This window comes from Artemia sp. Qi Xiang Cuo, chromosome 6, assembly GCF_049724085.1.
Source record: "Artemia sp. Qi Xiang Cuo chromosome 6, ASM4972408v1, whole genome shotgun sequence".
Taxonomy (NCBI): Eukaryota; Metazoa; Arthropoda; class Branchiopoda; order Anostraca; family Artemiidae; genus Artemia; species Artemia sp. Qi Xiang Cuo.
In genome coordinates, this window is record NC_142799.1 from 23,077,697 (window position 1) to 23,093,427 (window position 15,731).

The 15,731-nt window shown below is 35.5% G+C and overlaps 1 protein-coding gene across 2 annotated transcripts in view; it reads left to right on the forward strand.

Moving 5' to 3' along the window:
• The window catches only part of TAF1B (TATA box-binding protein-associated factor RNA polymerase I subunit B), a 66,056-nt gene that overhangs the window by 16,919 nt on the left and 33,406 nt on the right, over nt 1-15,731 (forward strand). For both annotated transcript variants that reach the window (XM_089090544.1, XM_089090545.1), the window contains one exon: nt 13,251-13,432. In XM_089090544.1, the coding sequence (XP_088946670.1) occupies nt 13,251-13,432 (182 nt within the window). The remainder of the gene's footprint in view (nt 1-13,250; nt 13,433-15,731) is intronic.

The window sequence follows — 15,731 nt, forward strand, 5'->3', positions numbered from 1 at the left end:
GTTAATCTTATTGTTTTAATAAGGACCCAAATAGTGTCCTCAAAGTTCCATTGCCTCTACAAGATATTTAAAAAACAACAACTAAGTATTAGTTGGTAATTAGTATTAGTGGTAAATATTAGTTGGTAGTTTTATTGTTTTAATAAGGACCCAAATAGGGTCCTCAAAGTTCCATTGCCGTTAAAAGCTATTAAAAAAACAACTGAGTATTAGTTGGTAATTAGTTGGTATTAGTGGTAAATATTAGTTGGTAATCTTATTGTTTCAAACAGTTCGTGATATCGAACTGTAAGTAAGGAGTGACCCGGCTCAATGGTAACCGAAACTCTAAAAAACAGAATTTTGATAACAATAGATACATCAAAAGAATCAGATTTTAATTCTGATTTCAAAAAATAAGTTTTATCAAGTTTAATCTTAGCCATCAAAAGTTACGCGCCTGAGAAAATTTGGCTGATTTTCGAAAAAAGGGGAAAAGACCCCATAAAATCTATAAAACCATAATGAAAATCACATCATCAGATTCAGTGTATCAGAGAACTCTATTGTAGAGGTTTCAAGCTCCTATCTTCAAAAATGTGGAATTTTCCATTTTTTGCCAGAAGAAAGATCAAGGATGCGTGTTTATTTGTTTTTTTTTCTGTTTTTTTTTCCCCAGGGGTAATCGTATTGACCCAGTGGTCCTAGAATTACGTAGGAGGGCTCATTGGAACGGAAATTAAAAGTTCTAGTGCCCTTTGTAAGTGACCAAAAAATGGAGGGCAACTAGGCCCCCTCCCACGCTCATTTTTTTCTCAAGTCACCCAATTAAAATTTTGAGATAGCCATTTTGTTCAGCATAGTCGAAAATCTAATAAATGTGTCTTTTAGGATGACTTAATCCCCCACAGTTCCCAGGGGAAGGACTGCAAGTTATGAACTTTGCCCATTGCTTACATATTGTATTGGTTATTGGGAAGTATGCAGACATTTTTAGGAAGGATTTTTTTCTGGTGGGGGGGGGGCTGGAGGAGGGGGTTTCTTGGGAGAATCTTTCCATGGAGGATGTTTCTTTGGGGGAAGGGACATTTCTATGAAGGGGGCGCCGGATTTCCAAGCATTATTTAAAAAACGATCAGAAATTAAATAAAAAAAACAAGTTTTTTCAACTGAAAGTAAGAATCAACATTAGAACTTAAAACGAACATAAATTGTATATGAGGGGGTTCTCCCCCAAGTCAATACCTCGCTCTTTACGCTACAGTTTTTTTAGTGCTTTCAAAAGAGCTATCTATTCTAATTAAACGGCCTTTGTGATTCAGGGATTTGTGAACTAAAAATTTTTTTAACTTTTAACGTAAAGAGCGTGGTATTGACTAAGGGGAGAACCCCCTCATATACGTAATAACATATATGTAATAAAAAAAAAACAATAAAAAAAACCAAGCGTTACGGCTCAATAGTAATCGAAATTTTTAAAAACGGAATTTTGATGTTAATAAATGTATCAAAAGAATGGGCTTATAAGCTGATTCTAAATATATAAATTTTATTAAGTTTAGTATTACTCATCAAAGGCTACGACCCTGAGAAAATTTTCCTGATTTTTTAAAGAGGGGAGAAACATCCCCTACAAGTGAAAGAACTTTTATGAAAATCACACCGTCAGATTCAGCGTATCAAAAAACCCTGTTACATAGGTTTCACGCTCATATCTGCTAAAGTCTGCAACTTTGTATTTTTTGCCAGAAGAAAAATATACAAATATAGAAATTCGTTATGTAAGTTAATTTGTTAATTACGTCAGCAAATTTAGAGACAGCCATTTAGCAAAAGAAAAGTAAAATTTTTATGCAAATGCATTAACTAAAAAATGATCAGAAATTAAATAAAAAAAACAAGTTTTTTAAACTAAAATTAAGGAGTGACATTAAAACTTAAAACGTACAAAATTATTCCGTATATTAAAGAGGCTGTCCCCCCCCCCCCCTCAACCCTTCTCTTTTTACGCTAAATTTTGACTCTGTCTCACAACTTTATTTTTCAAAACAATAAAAAACTTTAGCATAAGGAGCGAGGCGTCTAGGAGGGGACAGCCCCTTGCTCGTTTTAAGTTTTAATGTCGCTCCTTACTTTCAGTTTAAAAAACTTGTTTTTTTTTATTTAATTTTAATAAGGACCCAAATTGGGTCCTCAAAGTTACATTGCCTATACAAGATATTTAAAAACAACAACTAAGTATTAGTTGGTAATTAGTATTAGTGGTAAATATTAGTTGGTAGTTTTATTGTTTTAATAAGGACCCAAATAGGGTCCTCAAAGTTCCATTGCCTCTACAAGCTATTAAAAAAAAACAACTAAATATTAGTCGGTAATTAGTATTAGTGGTAAATATTAGTTGGTAATGTTATTGTTTTAATAAGGACCCAAATAGGGCCCTCAAAGTTCCATTACCTCTACAAGCTATTAAGAAAACAACTAAATATTAGTTGGTAATTAGTTTTAGTGGTAAATATTAGTTGGTAATGTTATTGTTTTAATAAGGTCCCAAATAGGGTCCTCAAAGTTCCATTGCCTCTACAAGCTATTAAAAAAAAGACTACTAGATACTGGCCGGGGGACCCAAACACAGTTGTAGATTTCTCCTCTCACCATACACTTTGCCAGATCTTGAACCTTTCTCCCCACACAATGTCCACCAGCTTGACATTCAAAAGGTGGAAAATCTCCAGTCGGTGCCTACTCCTATCCATACTATCTCTAATCAGACCCCTCTTAATTTCCATGGCCATCTTGAAAATTGAGATAAAGACTAATTAACCCTCCAAGTTTTGGCGAGGTTTTTCCCGAATTCCTTATTCCTGTTGTGGCTTCAGTTACAAGTTCTTGTCTCCGACCTTTTTAGTTGTAGCGTATGTTTGTTCAGCGTGGGATTAAATTTTGGGAGTACTTCCTTTGTTTTACTGCATCCCACCTTCCTATTCTAGTATTGTTCCATTTTTTCATTGCTCCATTTCATCACTGCTACATTCCAACTGCCCTGAATTTTATCAAGTTTAGTATATAAACTAAAAAAAAAAAAAATGCCAGTCACCTACAGCTTTCACAGAGAAATTTACGAGCTATAACTTTCAGGTGAGAGAAATATTCACTTTGTAGACAAATCGGGGATCAAAAGACGAGGACAAATATAATATGATACTGCAAATATGATATCTTAATGATTTGATTATTTTATACGGTTTGTGTAAAAATTCTCCTTTCCACTTCAGATTCCCTAGAGGTGACTGAATCTGTTCAAAGGAAAGCAGTCAAGTCCAGGGATGTGGGACGCAACCACACTGTTAAGTTTGACGTCAGTAACTTCGAGAGATTTGGATAAGGAAGACTCAGTGGAGAATCCTCTATTTATATGAAATTTCTCTGTGCAAATTTTTTGAATTGATACCACCTATATATACCAGCCTGAATAATCACACATCCCGCGAATTTATCCCATATGTTCAGTGTTGCAATCACACAAGCTTAATGTTGTCATTTGTCATTTTGTATAGTTTAAGTTAATTACAGAAATAACCCGAAGGAATGAAAGAATTATTCAACTTCAATTCTTTGTTTAAGGTTTGGCTCATACCCAAATTTTGAAAATGCCCTATTATATTCCGTGTTGCCATATCAAAACTTTTCCCAGGTAAAAATGTCGAATGTGTATCACCTATTTATTTATACCACCAGGGACTTGCATTATCCTATGTGTAGCTTCTGATCACTGTTACGTGAATTTATAGAGAGAAAATGCTCATTGAAGTCACCATTATCCTGCAAATACAAATGCCACTAAAAACAACTCTTCGTAGCAACAAACAACCTGAGTGCATTACAGCTGTGCAAGCTCTCGCAATGTTTTATAAAATAACAAATTTGCTGTTTTTGAACATTTTTCTGTTAGAAATAATGTTGAACTGATTAAGTGTAAAATACAAGGTTTAAGGTATTAATTAGGAACACATTTTGTTACACAACAGCCTATGGGGGGAGGGGGTCTCTATCCCCTCCCTGGGTACGCCCCTTGGGTTTGCCTAAGGTTGGCTTTGGAGTATCTAAAAGGGAGCTATATACTCGCGAAAATTATTTTCACCCTTAGATAATGACAGTAAACAAAAATACACGCATGCGTGTGAAAACAACTTTTTAGAGTTGTTCCTTAAACTGAGCATATAGCCACAGTCAGTGGTATCGGACTTTTTTTTTATGTTTGATCGTGTTTCCTACTGGGAAAATTGTCTCGTGTAAACCCCCTCTTCTAATAGGTGGAACTTACTGTCTCCTGTTCCTACATAAATGAGTGGGGGGGGGGGAGGAATTAATTTCTAGAAAAATCTTCGGAAAATCACCTAAATTATTGTTTTCAGTTTGTTATGTCTATTAAAAGGGTTATCTAGACCTCCAGTAGAAGGAGAGGGGTGATCTTTATGTATAAAGCTTTACACTGCCAGAAATCACACTACACTTCTAGAAAAATCTTCGGAAAATCACCTAAATTATTGTTTTCAGTTTGTTATGTCTATTAAAAGGGTTATCTAGACCTCCAGTAGAAGGGGGGGGGATATTTGTGTATAAAGCTTTACACTGCCAGAAATCAGAATAAAATTTTGCTAACTTTGGTTATCTATCAGATTGTAAATGTTAAGGCTCAGTACACTTACTTTTAGAACAATCTTCATATAAACCAATTATACTACTATCGCTACTAACAGCTCACTGAAGCACCAAGCCGCCTCAGGCCAACACATTAATCTCAACATCAATTTTCAAACCTATTCTTGCACCCTGAAGCCTCAAAATCTCCAAAAAATCATTCATATTGCTAACATTTTCATCCAAGACACTCGAATCATCAACAATAATGTAGCTGTTGGTGAGTTTTATTTTCCCATTTGGTTCTGTGCTCTCCTATATCCTTTGCTTTGTTCCTTAGGACAAAGTCCATCAAAATGATCCATATAGATGGAGAAATAACGCGACCCTGCTTAATTACTGATTCAACACGAAATCGGCTACTAACCCCATACCCCTCCTTAACCGCAGCATGATTATTCTTGTGCATAAGAACTATCACTTTAATGTATTTATCTGGTATGCCATACAGGGATAGGACTTTCACTAAAGCTCTTCTATCGGTTGACTAAAACGCTTGTTCATATTCTATAAAAGTGAGAACAAAAAGGGTCTGGTGACTCAGGCATTTCTCAATTATTAATCTAAGAGTGAAAATCTAGTCAACGCATCCTCTCCTCTTCCTAAAACCACACTGTTCTTTTCTTAAAATTTTGTCAACAGCATCTCTCAGTGTAAAAAGTATCATATTACTAAGTAATAAAGTTTCTTAAAACCTTATCCACATCGTCACTAAGTATAAGATATGATCACCACACTCACTCTAATCACCTTTTGTTATAGAGGTGTTTAATTAAGGTTTTCCTAAAATTGTTAGGTACTTTCGTTTTTTCAAAAATCATATCCATAATCTTCTGTATTTTTATTGTAACTGTGCAACCACTATATTTAAAAAACCCATTTACCACACTGTCAGCACCTGGGGCTTTATTATTTTTTAATCCTTTTAGTGCTTACGCTAATTTTTCCTCATAAAATATATCTTTCTCCACTTCCAAAGTGCCACTAGCTTTTTCATTTTCTTTTATATCTTTTCCCGTAACTTTATCACGGTCTCGCACATTTTAAAAAGGTTCTGTCCATCTCTATTTATCTCTTTCTTCAACACCAATTGTGGCCCCGTTCCTGTCTTTAACTGGGACAGGTCCAGATTGATCGTTCCCTCTCAATTTGTTAACATACCAGTGCAATATTTACTATTATGCTGTTTTGCTGCATCTTCCATAATCTTCAGTAATTTTATCGATGACCTCTACTTCATACCTTCTTAATTCTTATTTTAATGCTTCTCCACTTTCTTTGCCTTTCTCTTATTTTCATATTGTATATCACTAAAATATTTCTTGTACAAGCCCCTCCCCCTCTTTACTAAACTTACAGCATTTCCCCTAATACCTAGCTATGTTTCTAACTTTCCTCCATAAGACATCATCTGTTATTTCACAAGCTATCCTCCTAAAATTATTCATCCATCTTCTAAATTGTCTAATTGTAGTCGACCCCTAAGTCGGTTCCCTGGTCAGTCTCGTTACACAAAACTCCCTAGGCCTATTTCGGTGGCTTCATTTCATTTCAGTCTAGTAATCGACATAAATCTAGTGATCGTTTATTATTGATTATACCAAAAATTAAATCACGATGGAAACTGGCGCCGGCACAAGAAGCACCAGTTTACCCCTTTCATCTCCAACCAGTAGCTCTCGACTTCTTTTCGAGAGTAGCTCTCGACCCCTCTGTCTCTTCCCCAGATTTCCCCCAAAGTATTGATCCCCACTTCCAATACATTTACCCCCCATCTTTCAAGCCCTCAATATGATATGGTGATCCCCGGACCAGCTCAGACCGGGGAATTTAAGACCCCCAACATATTCTATCGCCACAAAGAAGACCCTACTTCCATCCATTCGTTCTCAAGTACTTCGGGTTATGGAAGCATCAAATTACGTGACTCTAGTGTAAACCAGTGTTTATTTCTAACTCATGTCCCTCCAAACCTTCCTCCCTAATTACTAAAAACAGTGCCTCAATACCATCCCCTTACCCTCAGCATCCTTCTCATAAACTTTAACCCCAAATAACTCCATCCAGAATTGAAAAAAAAATCCCAGTACCCAAGTCGTTTTAAATTTCCAACTTTCCTACTTACCAATGCTGAGAGCCTGAATTTTGACAAGATTACCGAAATCGAGGGTATCTCTGAAATTCATAAAATTAATCTTATAGCTGTGACAGAGGTTCAATCCCAGAACCCAGATTTCATAAAAATCAGCAATTTTACTCAGTTTATAAAACTTCGCCCTCCCGATCACCCTCTTGGGAAGCAAGGGGGCGGTATATTATTTTTTGTCCAAGATAACCTCCAACTTAAGCTCATCCCACCCCCAAATTATCAGATTACGATGAAATCCTATAGCTGAGCCTTAGACCAAAAGTACTTTCCCGTGCTTTCAGTTTAATTGTAACCGCCGTCATTTATCATTCCCCTAACCAAAGTATTGACAAGAAACGCAAATTTATGCGACAATTCCTGATAAGTGCTGACTTTGTGTTATCAAAGTATCTGAACACTGGTATTTTCTTACTTGGCGATGCGAATGACATGAGGATGGACTCTATCTGTACCTCTCTTAATATTAAACAACTGGTTACAATTTCTACAACAAAAGGTAACACCTCTCTGGATGTTATTTGTTCGAACATGAGTAAGTACTACAGCCCACCACATGCACTGCCGCCATTAGGAAGCAGTTACCACATGTCTTCTTTTTTCTCCCTCTTCAGCCATTGAACATTCCTTTACTACCTCCATTGGAGTTTGCCGTCCCCTCGGTGACACAGGTCTTTTTTCTTTTGGTTCATGGCTGACCAGAGAAAGTTGGTCATTCCTTCTTAATTCGAATAACCTTGAAGATAAAATTGTGATTTTTCACCAAAAAACTAATTGATTACTACTCATTATGTTTCCCAGAAAAAAAAATTCAAAAAATGCTCCAGTGATAAACCTTACATAAATAATCACATAAAAATGCTAACTCGCACAAAAATAAACTCATTTAAAAGGGGTTATTTAGCGGAAGCAAATAGATTAAGAAAGGAATTAAAAAGTCAAATTGGAAAAGCTGCCCGAGCCTACTATAAAAATAAAATTAAAAACTTGTGCCATGATAAACCAAAGAAATGGTACTCTGAAATTAAAAAACATACCGGCAAGAGCCAAGAACAACTATATTTTAATATAAATGAATCTTTAAAGACCACAGCTAATGACTTCAATAAGTTTCTGGCTTCTATTGTCCAGAGTCTCCCATAACTATCTTACGTATTTCCAGATGTTCCTGATCCTTTTTCATTCTCCCATATTTCCCCACGTTGTCGTAAAAAAAAAAATTGAAAAACTAAAATGATCAAGCATTTGCCACTTATATATTCCTGTTCCTCTTATTAAAGCTTTCAGTGATTACCTTTCAAAGTCCTATCCACCGTGTTTAATGAGGTTAGCGAATCTGGACAGTTCCCTCAATATTGGAAACAAGGCTTTGTTACCCCAATCAAAAAGAAAAATGGGAAGCCTGGCTTTGATGGCATTCGTCGTATTACTCTCACCTCAATTTTTTCAAAATTGTATGAAAGTTTTCTCGTAGACTGGCTTAAGATTAAAGTCCTCCTCCTCATTGATCTCAGACGGTTTGGTAATCTCAAATCCACGTCAACCTCTCATTACCTGATCCATCGTGTTGATACTATGGATAAATTCCTTGAAAAACCTAACACTTGGCTTAATCTGATTTCTATTGATCTTCAAAAACCTTTTGATTTGATTAACCACAATTTACTCATAGATAAACTTACAAATGAATTCCACATTTACACTTTCATGGTTAAGCTCGTTGCCGTTTTTCTCTCTAATAGATCTCAAGCAGTTATATATCTAAATTGTTTCTCAGATCATCTCCCCATATTTAATGGCATTCCTCAAGGGACTATTCTAGGCTCTCTCCTTTTTTATCTTAGGATTAACACCCTTTCAACCCTTTATGACAATTAAATAAAAAAAACAAGTTTTTTAAACTGAAAGTAAGGAGCGACATTAAAACTTAAAACGAACAGAAATTATTCCGTATATGAAAGGGGCTGTCCCCTCCTCAACGCCTCGCTCTTTACGCTAAAGTTTTTTATTGTTTTAAAAAATAAAGTTGTGAGACAGAGTCAAACTTTAGCGTAAAGAGCGAGGCGTTGAGGAGGGGACAGCCCCTTTCATATACGGAATAATTTCTGTTCGTTTTAAGTTTTAATGTCGCTCCTTACTTTCAGTTTAAAAAACTTGTTTTTTTTATTTAATTTCTGATCGTTTTTTAGTTAATGCAGCTTTTATTTGTATAAAAATTTTACTTTTCTTTTGCTAAATGGATGTCTTTACAAATTAACTTACGTAACTAACTTCTATATTCGTATATTTTTCTTCTGGCAAAAAATACAAAGTTGCAGATTTTTGCAGATATGAGCTTGAAACCTATGTAATAGGGTTTTCTGATACGCTGAATCTGACGGTGTGATTTTCATTAAAATTCTTTCACTTGTAGGGGATGTTTCCCCCTCTTTAAAAAATCGAGTAAATTTTCTCAGGCTCGTAGCCTTTGATGAGGAATACTAAACTTAATAAAATTTATATATTTAGGATCAGCATTATAAACACATTCTTTTGATACATTTATTGACATCAAAATTTCGTTTTTAAAAGTTTCGATTACTATTGAGCCGTATCGCTTGTTTTTTATTGTTTTTTTTATTACGTATATGTTATTACTTATATGAAGGGGTTCTCCCCTTAGTCAATACCACGCTCTTTACGTTAAAAGTTAAAAAAATTTTGATTCAGAAACCCCTGAATCACAAAGGCCGTTTAATTAGAATAGAGAGCTCTTTTGAAAGCACTAAAAAAAACTGTAGCGTAAAGAGCGAGATATTGACTTGGGGGACAACCCCCAAACATACGTTATAATTTCTGTTCGTTTTAAGTTCTAATATTCCTTCTTACATTTCAGTTGAGAAAACTTGTTTTTTTTTGTTTAATTTCTGATCGTTTTTTAAATAATGCTTGGAAATCCGGCGCCCCCTTCATAGAAATGTCCCTTACCCCAAAGAAACATCCTCCACGGAAATATTCTCCAGAGTAACCCCCTCCTCTAGCCCCCCCCCCAACACCACAAAAACAAACTGAAAATGGTTTTAAAAATACCAATAACAAATAAATAAAGCTGGCAAGTACGGCGCCCCCAAAAAGGCAAATTCCCTTACCCCAAGAAAACTTACTTCATGAACAGATCCTCCAACATAACCACCGACCCACCCTTCCCTCCCACTACCAGAAAAAAAACCTCCTGAAAACTTCTGTATACTTCCCAATTACCAATACTATATGTTAACATTGGGTAAAGTTCATAACTTTTAGCCCTCCCTCTGGGAACATCGGGGGATTAAGTCACCCTAAAAGACATATTCAACATATTTTCGACCATGCTGAACAAAATGGCTATCTCAAAATTTTGATCGGGTGATTTTGGGAAAAAATAAGCTTGGGAGGGGGCCTAGTTGCCCTCCATTTTTTTTTGTCACTGAAAAAGGGCACTAGAACTTTTAATTTCCATTCCAATGAGCCCTCCCACGATATTCTAGGACTACTGGGTCGATACGATCACCCCTGGGAAAAAAAACACAACAAACAAACAAACAAATAAACAAATAAACACGCATCCGTGATCTTTCTTCTGGCAAAAAATGTAAAATTCCACATTTTTGTAGATAGGAGCTTGAAACCTCTACAGTAGGGTTCTCGGATTCACTGAATATGATGTTTTGGTTCCTATTAAGGTTATATAAATCTTAGGTGGTCTTTCCCACTTTTTTTGAAAATCAGCCAAATTTTCTAAGGCGCGTCACTTTTAATGTGTCGCAGTAAACTTGATAAAAGTTATATATTGGAAATCAGCATTAAAATTTGATTCTTTTGGTATATCTATTGGTATCAATAACCCGTTTTCTAGAGTTTCGGTTACCATTGAGCCGGGTCGCTCCTTACTTACAGTTCGTTACCACGAACTGTTTGATAGGTGGAAATTTGTCGACGACTTGACAGTTTTAGAGATATGCCATAAAAACATTATTAGCCGCCCAATGGGCATATTCCAAGATATTGCCTGTGAGGCCTATTCCCTTGGCATGACAGTTAACCCTTCTAAATCCGCAATAGTCTCAGTAAGTTTCCCTAAATGCCCTACCCTTTTTCTTATTCCTATTCGTCCTGAAACCTCTGTCATATCTCTTAAGCTCCTTGGTGTTACAATTTTTTCCAATTTGAAATGGGATGCCCATATAAATAATATCCCACGACAAGCAGACTCCTCGCTTTCCCTCCTTAAACTTTTAAACGAAGTTAGTTGCCCCCAATCACATTTATTACAAGTATACATTTCATTTGTGCGTCCCATATTAGAGGATGCTTGTCCTGTGTCGCACCCAGGCCTCTCAAATGAAGCAACACAAAAAATTGAAAATGTCCAAAAGAGAGGTCTAAGAATGATTTTTAAAGAGGGCAAGGTACCTTATTTGCATTTGTTAAATATTTCAAAACTAGAAACCCTTGAGCGAAGAAGAAATAATTTGTGCCTCCGTTTTGGTAAGTTGGCACTTCTGAACCCCCGTACCGTAAACCTTTTCCCTGAATACCATATACCCGATAGTAATTGTCCTCCACGAACTGTGTCTCAGCCTATCCCCCACCTTATCTCCCATTCCTTATACTACCTCGCGATATAAAAAAATCTTTTATCCCTTTTTTTTTACTGATATAATAAATAGTTGTTAATTTGTGCATAACCAATTTTATCTTTTTGACCTCAGAATGTTGATCTTTTTATTGAACATTATTTTGTGTGTTGTTTTTTTTTTGTATTTTCTGTTATTGACTCAGAATTCGGCCTTTAAAGGCTAGTGATGGTCTATTTTTGTAATAAATCTTATTTTATCTAATCTTATCTCTTACAGATAAAAGAAACAGCTCGTTTTTCTTTTTTGTTCCTTACCCCCTTTTTATGTTGTTTTTTAAACATTTTTTAATGTATATGTTATTTATTTATTTTTAGTTTTATCAGTTTTTATCTTTTTAACTAGTTGACATTTTGCAGTTTTTAATATAACTGACAAAGGAATGATACATCATCCCGATATTTTTCGTTTTTGCATTGTTTGCCAGTTTTTTAGTTGCTGTGCTTTTGTTAGGATTTTATTGTTCATTTGTTTTTTTCATGGAGTTCGAAATTCCAATTCGGCTCTTCAGGGCTTGTGATAGCCCTGATTTCTCGAAATAAATATCCTATCTTATAGTATTTAACTGTTCCTGGAAAATTTCCACGTAAAATTCTCATCCTTGAGTCTACCAGCGTCAAAAATTCCCGGAAGGTTACCCTTCCTAATTTTCAGCTTTAGATTAACCCTAGACACTTAGATGGTGATATTTTCTTTTAAAATCACTAACAGTACTCCTTTAAACCCCAGTATATTTTATTGATCCCGCCAGTCTCCGGTTTACAATAATTTAACCAATAAGGTTAGTCGCCTTGCCATCATGTGAATACCATGTTATTTTTTGGGCCATTTTATGGCCAAATACTTCATTGATTATAACTAGATTGTTATAACTCAAAAATTGCAGCATTCTATAATCGTTACTATTTTATTTTCTTACGCCAAATTTACGTGGGCTAGGATACCATCTATCCCTACTTTTCCGGACCAGGGCCTTAAAAGCCTCTAATAGAAAAATTATGTTTCTACATGGGATCCTGTCTATTTGTTCCTGTAGCTGTACGTAAAATACCTTTGAGTAACTACATGTCCATCAGTTGGTTCTACGGGAGCATGATAACAAGCAAGGATATCTGATTAAAGAAATTGCATGCAGTTAGGTTTCATTAAAAGGTAACGGACTTCATGTTTTGTGAGTCGAGTCCAACTTGTTTTTTACCTCGAGGCTGGGGGGCTGGAGTTGAAATGTTCAGAAATAATTTTCCTGATGAATGTTTTACAATGAACCTTCTATAAGGGTCTTATGGAGTGACGGCTTCCCTCTTATTGCATGAATGTTTCAATTGTAACACAAAGTAACACATTTATTTGCTTTCCTGCCCAGATGGGAAGTGGGTACTGCTGTCCTATATAAAAAAAATGTTCTGTCGTATAGCTACCCTAGAAAGCGTCAAAATTATAACCCCAAAGTTCGTCCTTAATATTACATACTTGAAAAATTTTAAAATAGCTGGCGCCAAAAAACTCCTCAGAATTGACCCTTCAAGGAGTTTGGTCATCTGTCATTAGACATTATATTAACTTTTACCTTATTATTAAAAAATGTGTAATTCTTAGGGTGATTTCCCCTATTAATTCATGAAACGTATTTATAAGGCGAAAAATGAAACTAAACACAAGATATACATAAGGTCAAATTTTGTTTAGATAGTTATAATAATGGTTATAATGTTATATATACAATATACTTATAATGTCAAATTTTGTTTTAATTATCGAATATTTATTTATAGGTGGTTTCGAGAGCTACATATATTTGTCCCTGAGCCAAATCTGGTGTCTGGTCCAACGTCTTACACTATCCATGGCAGATCGCGTTTATTTTTTTGTTCTGCTTATTTAAACGTCGACGTCCTTTCGCCTTTAGACATAAGGACTATTATAAAAAGAACCCTCATTGATCTTGAACTACCAGGTAAGTTCTACCAGCTGAGCTTGCTCGACCTCAGTTTTAATAAGGAAGTTGTAAGTCTTTTCAAGTGTTAGTACAAGTCATCTCTTCATGCTTGTTGATTTGTATGCTCTGCAGGAAGTTGCGAAAGCAGCAACAAATTCAGGTTTCTATTAAAACACTGCTAGCACCGTCTTTGTTTCTTTAGATGGACTTGCTTTTTGTATACTCTCCATAACCTGACACATCTATTTTGACTGATGAAAAAGTTATATTTGTATATAAAGGGGTCATAACATGTCTGCAAAAGATAAAAACTAGTTAAAAAAATATAGAAAACAAAGTAAAAAAAGGTTACTGGAAACGAAAAACGTAAAACATTAAAAATCTGTTGATTTTGAATTATGAACTTAGTGGAAGCGATGAATGATTTGAGAGCCATGGCTAATTAGAGTAAAGCCAAGACAGATAGTCTCTATGAGAGGTTAAGCTGGCTTAACTGTTTCGCGATTGTTTAAAATTGTGATGCTTTGTTAATTTTATCGGTAATGCGAGGGATAAAAGTTTTTCATATCTAAAAGAAAAGTAGTGAATGGGGTACAAGATAGGAATAGGCCAAGAAAAGCTTGAGGCGGGTGGATTCTAGGGGGGGGGGTTGTCTTTTGAAGAAAATGTTTTCTGTGCGAGGGTTTATTATTCAGTTTTTGGAAAACGAAGGCACATCATAACTCTCTTGCTGTCAAGCGTTTCTAGCTTTTTTTAGAAGAAGAGATTGTAGAACTATGGCTTTTCTGAAGATTATTCGCAGGGCTCTTTTTTTTATGTATTCAGTTTTATCTGACTCCTCCTGGAAGATGCCAGGATAACAAACTGGACAAGCATAGTCATGATAAGAGCGGGCAAAGGAAGTATAAATCCTTAAAGACCGAGAAGGAGGGACATCAATTTTATTTTTGAGCTTATGGAAGAAGATGAAAGCATTAGCCTCGTGGGTGATATTTTTTACTTGAATACCCATTTTAAAATAGAAGAAATTGTGACACCAAGTAATTTCAGGGGGGATAGGATTTACAAAAGGGGCGGGTATTTAAGGGAATATATTGGCGTGATCAATGACTTACAAGGGTTTAATCCCATGTCTAAGTTCAAAGCATCATGTGCAATGTCGTTGAGGATGCTCATAAAGTTGCTCATAAAATTTCTATAGTATGTTTCAACTAGGGCTAGATCATCGAAAAATTTCAAACTGTCAGAAAATTCCTTAGCGAGGTTTAACTGAAAAGGAGGGAACTATGAAAATGCCTTGGGGTACTCAATTGTCTGCAGTGAGAGGATTGGAATAGCAATTCAGATATTTTACTACGTGTAATCTATTTGATAGGAAGGAGGAAGGAGGCAAACAGATTCACAAAGAAAAGCTTAATATTGAATTCAGCGACAGGCTTCTCACTTAATGTGTTGTGGTTGATAAGGTTAATGGAATTGATAAGACAAACAAGATAATGGGAAGTTGTCGTGGATTCGAGGTCCCAGAATTTCCTCAGATCGGTAAGAGGTAAGATATTTCACTGTAGCCAATCTGCAAGGAATCCTTTACATAGCCTTGAGAATATAAGAGTGAGAGCTATAAGACGAACATCTTCAAAACCAGACTTTCCGCCTTTCTTTTTAAAGGGGTTTGTGAAACACTGTTTCAATATTTATGGAAACTGCTCAGACTCTGTAATTTCATTGAAATTGAATAGATAGAGGCTTCGAAAATAAATCGCTGAAGGCAATAAAAAGAGGAAAAAGGGTATCCAAAGGGCTTGTTTTCTTTAGTTTTCCGATCATTCTTGCGATCTCAAACGGGTTAATTAAAGGGGGAGTATCATAGGTCGGTAGTTGATCAGCCCAAGCTGGAAAGCTTTGGACGATGGAAGTGAGGAAACTGAAAGGGTCTTGGCGGTAACTCCAGGGGGTTCATAAAGGTTGAAATTAAGCTGGTCAATACTCCTGCCGCTTATTTTGTTTAACCTGGAATGCCAATTTTGTTGTTTATTATTACACTATTCTTCGACCTTATTTTTGTGCTGGGATTGAGTAGATTGACGAATTTTCTTTTTTTGAATTTTTCTTAGTCTATTAGCTCAGTCCAGTTTACTATTCATGAAAAGCTTTAGTTTATACATAGTTAGTGTTTTTTATGCTTTGATTGATGCAGTCTTGATCACAGAACATTTTTTGAATCTTTTATTTTTTTGTGGAAATTAATTAAATATCTATCATTTAAATTTTGTAGAATTTATCAATTTTTCGTCAAGATTTTGTGAATCTTAAAAAT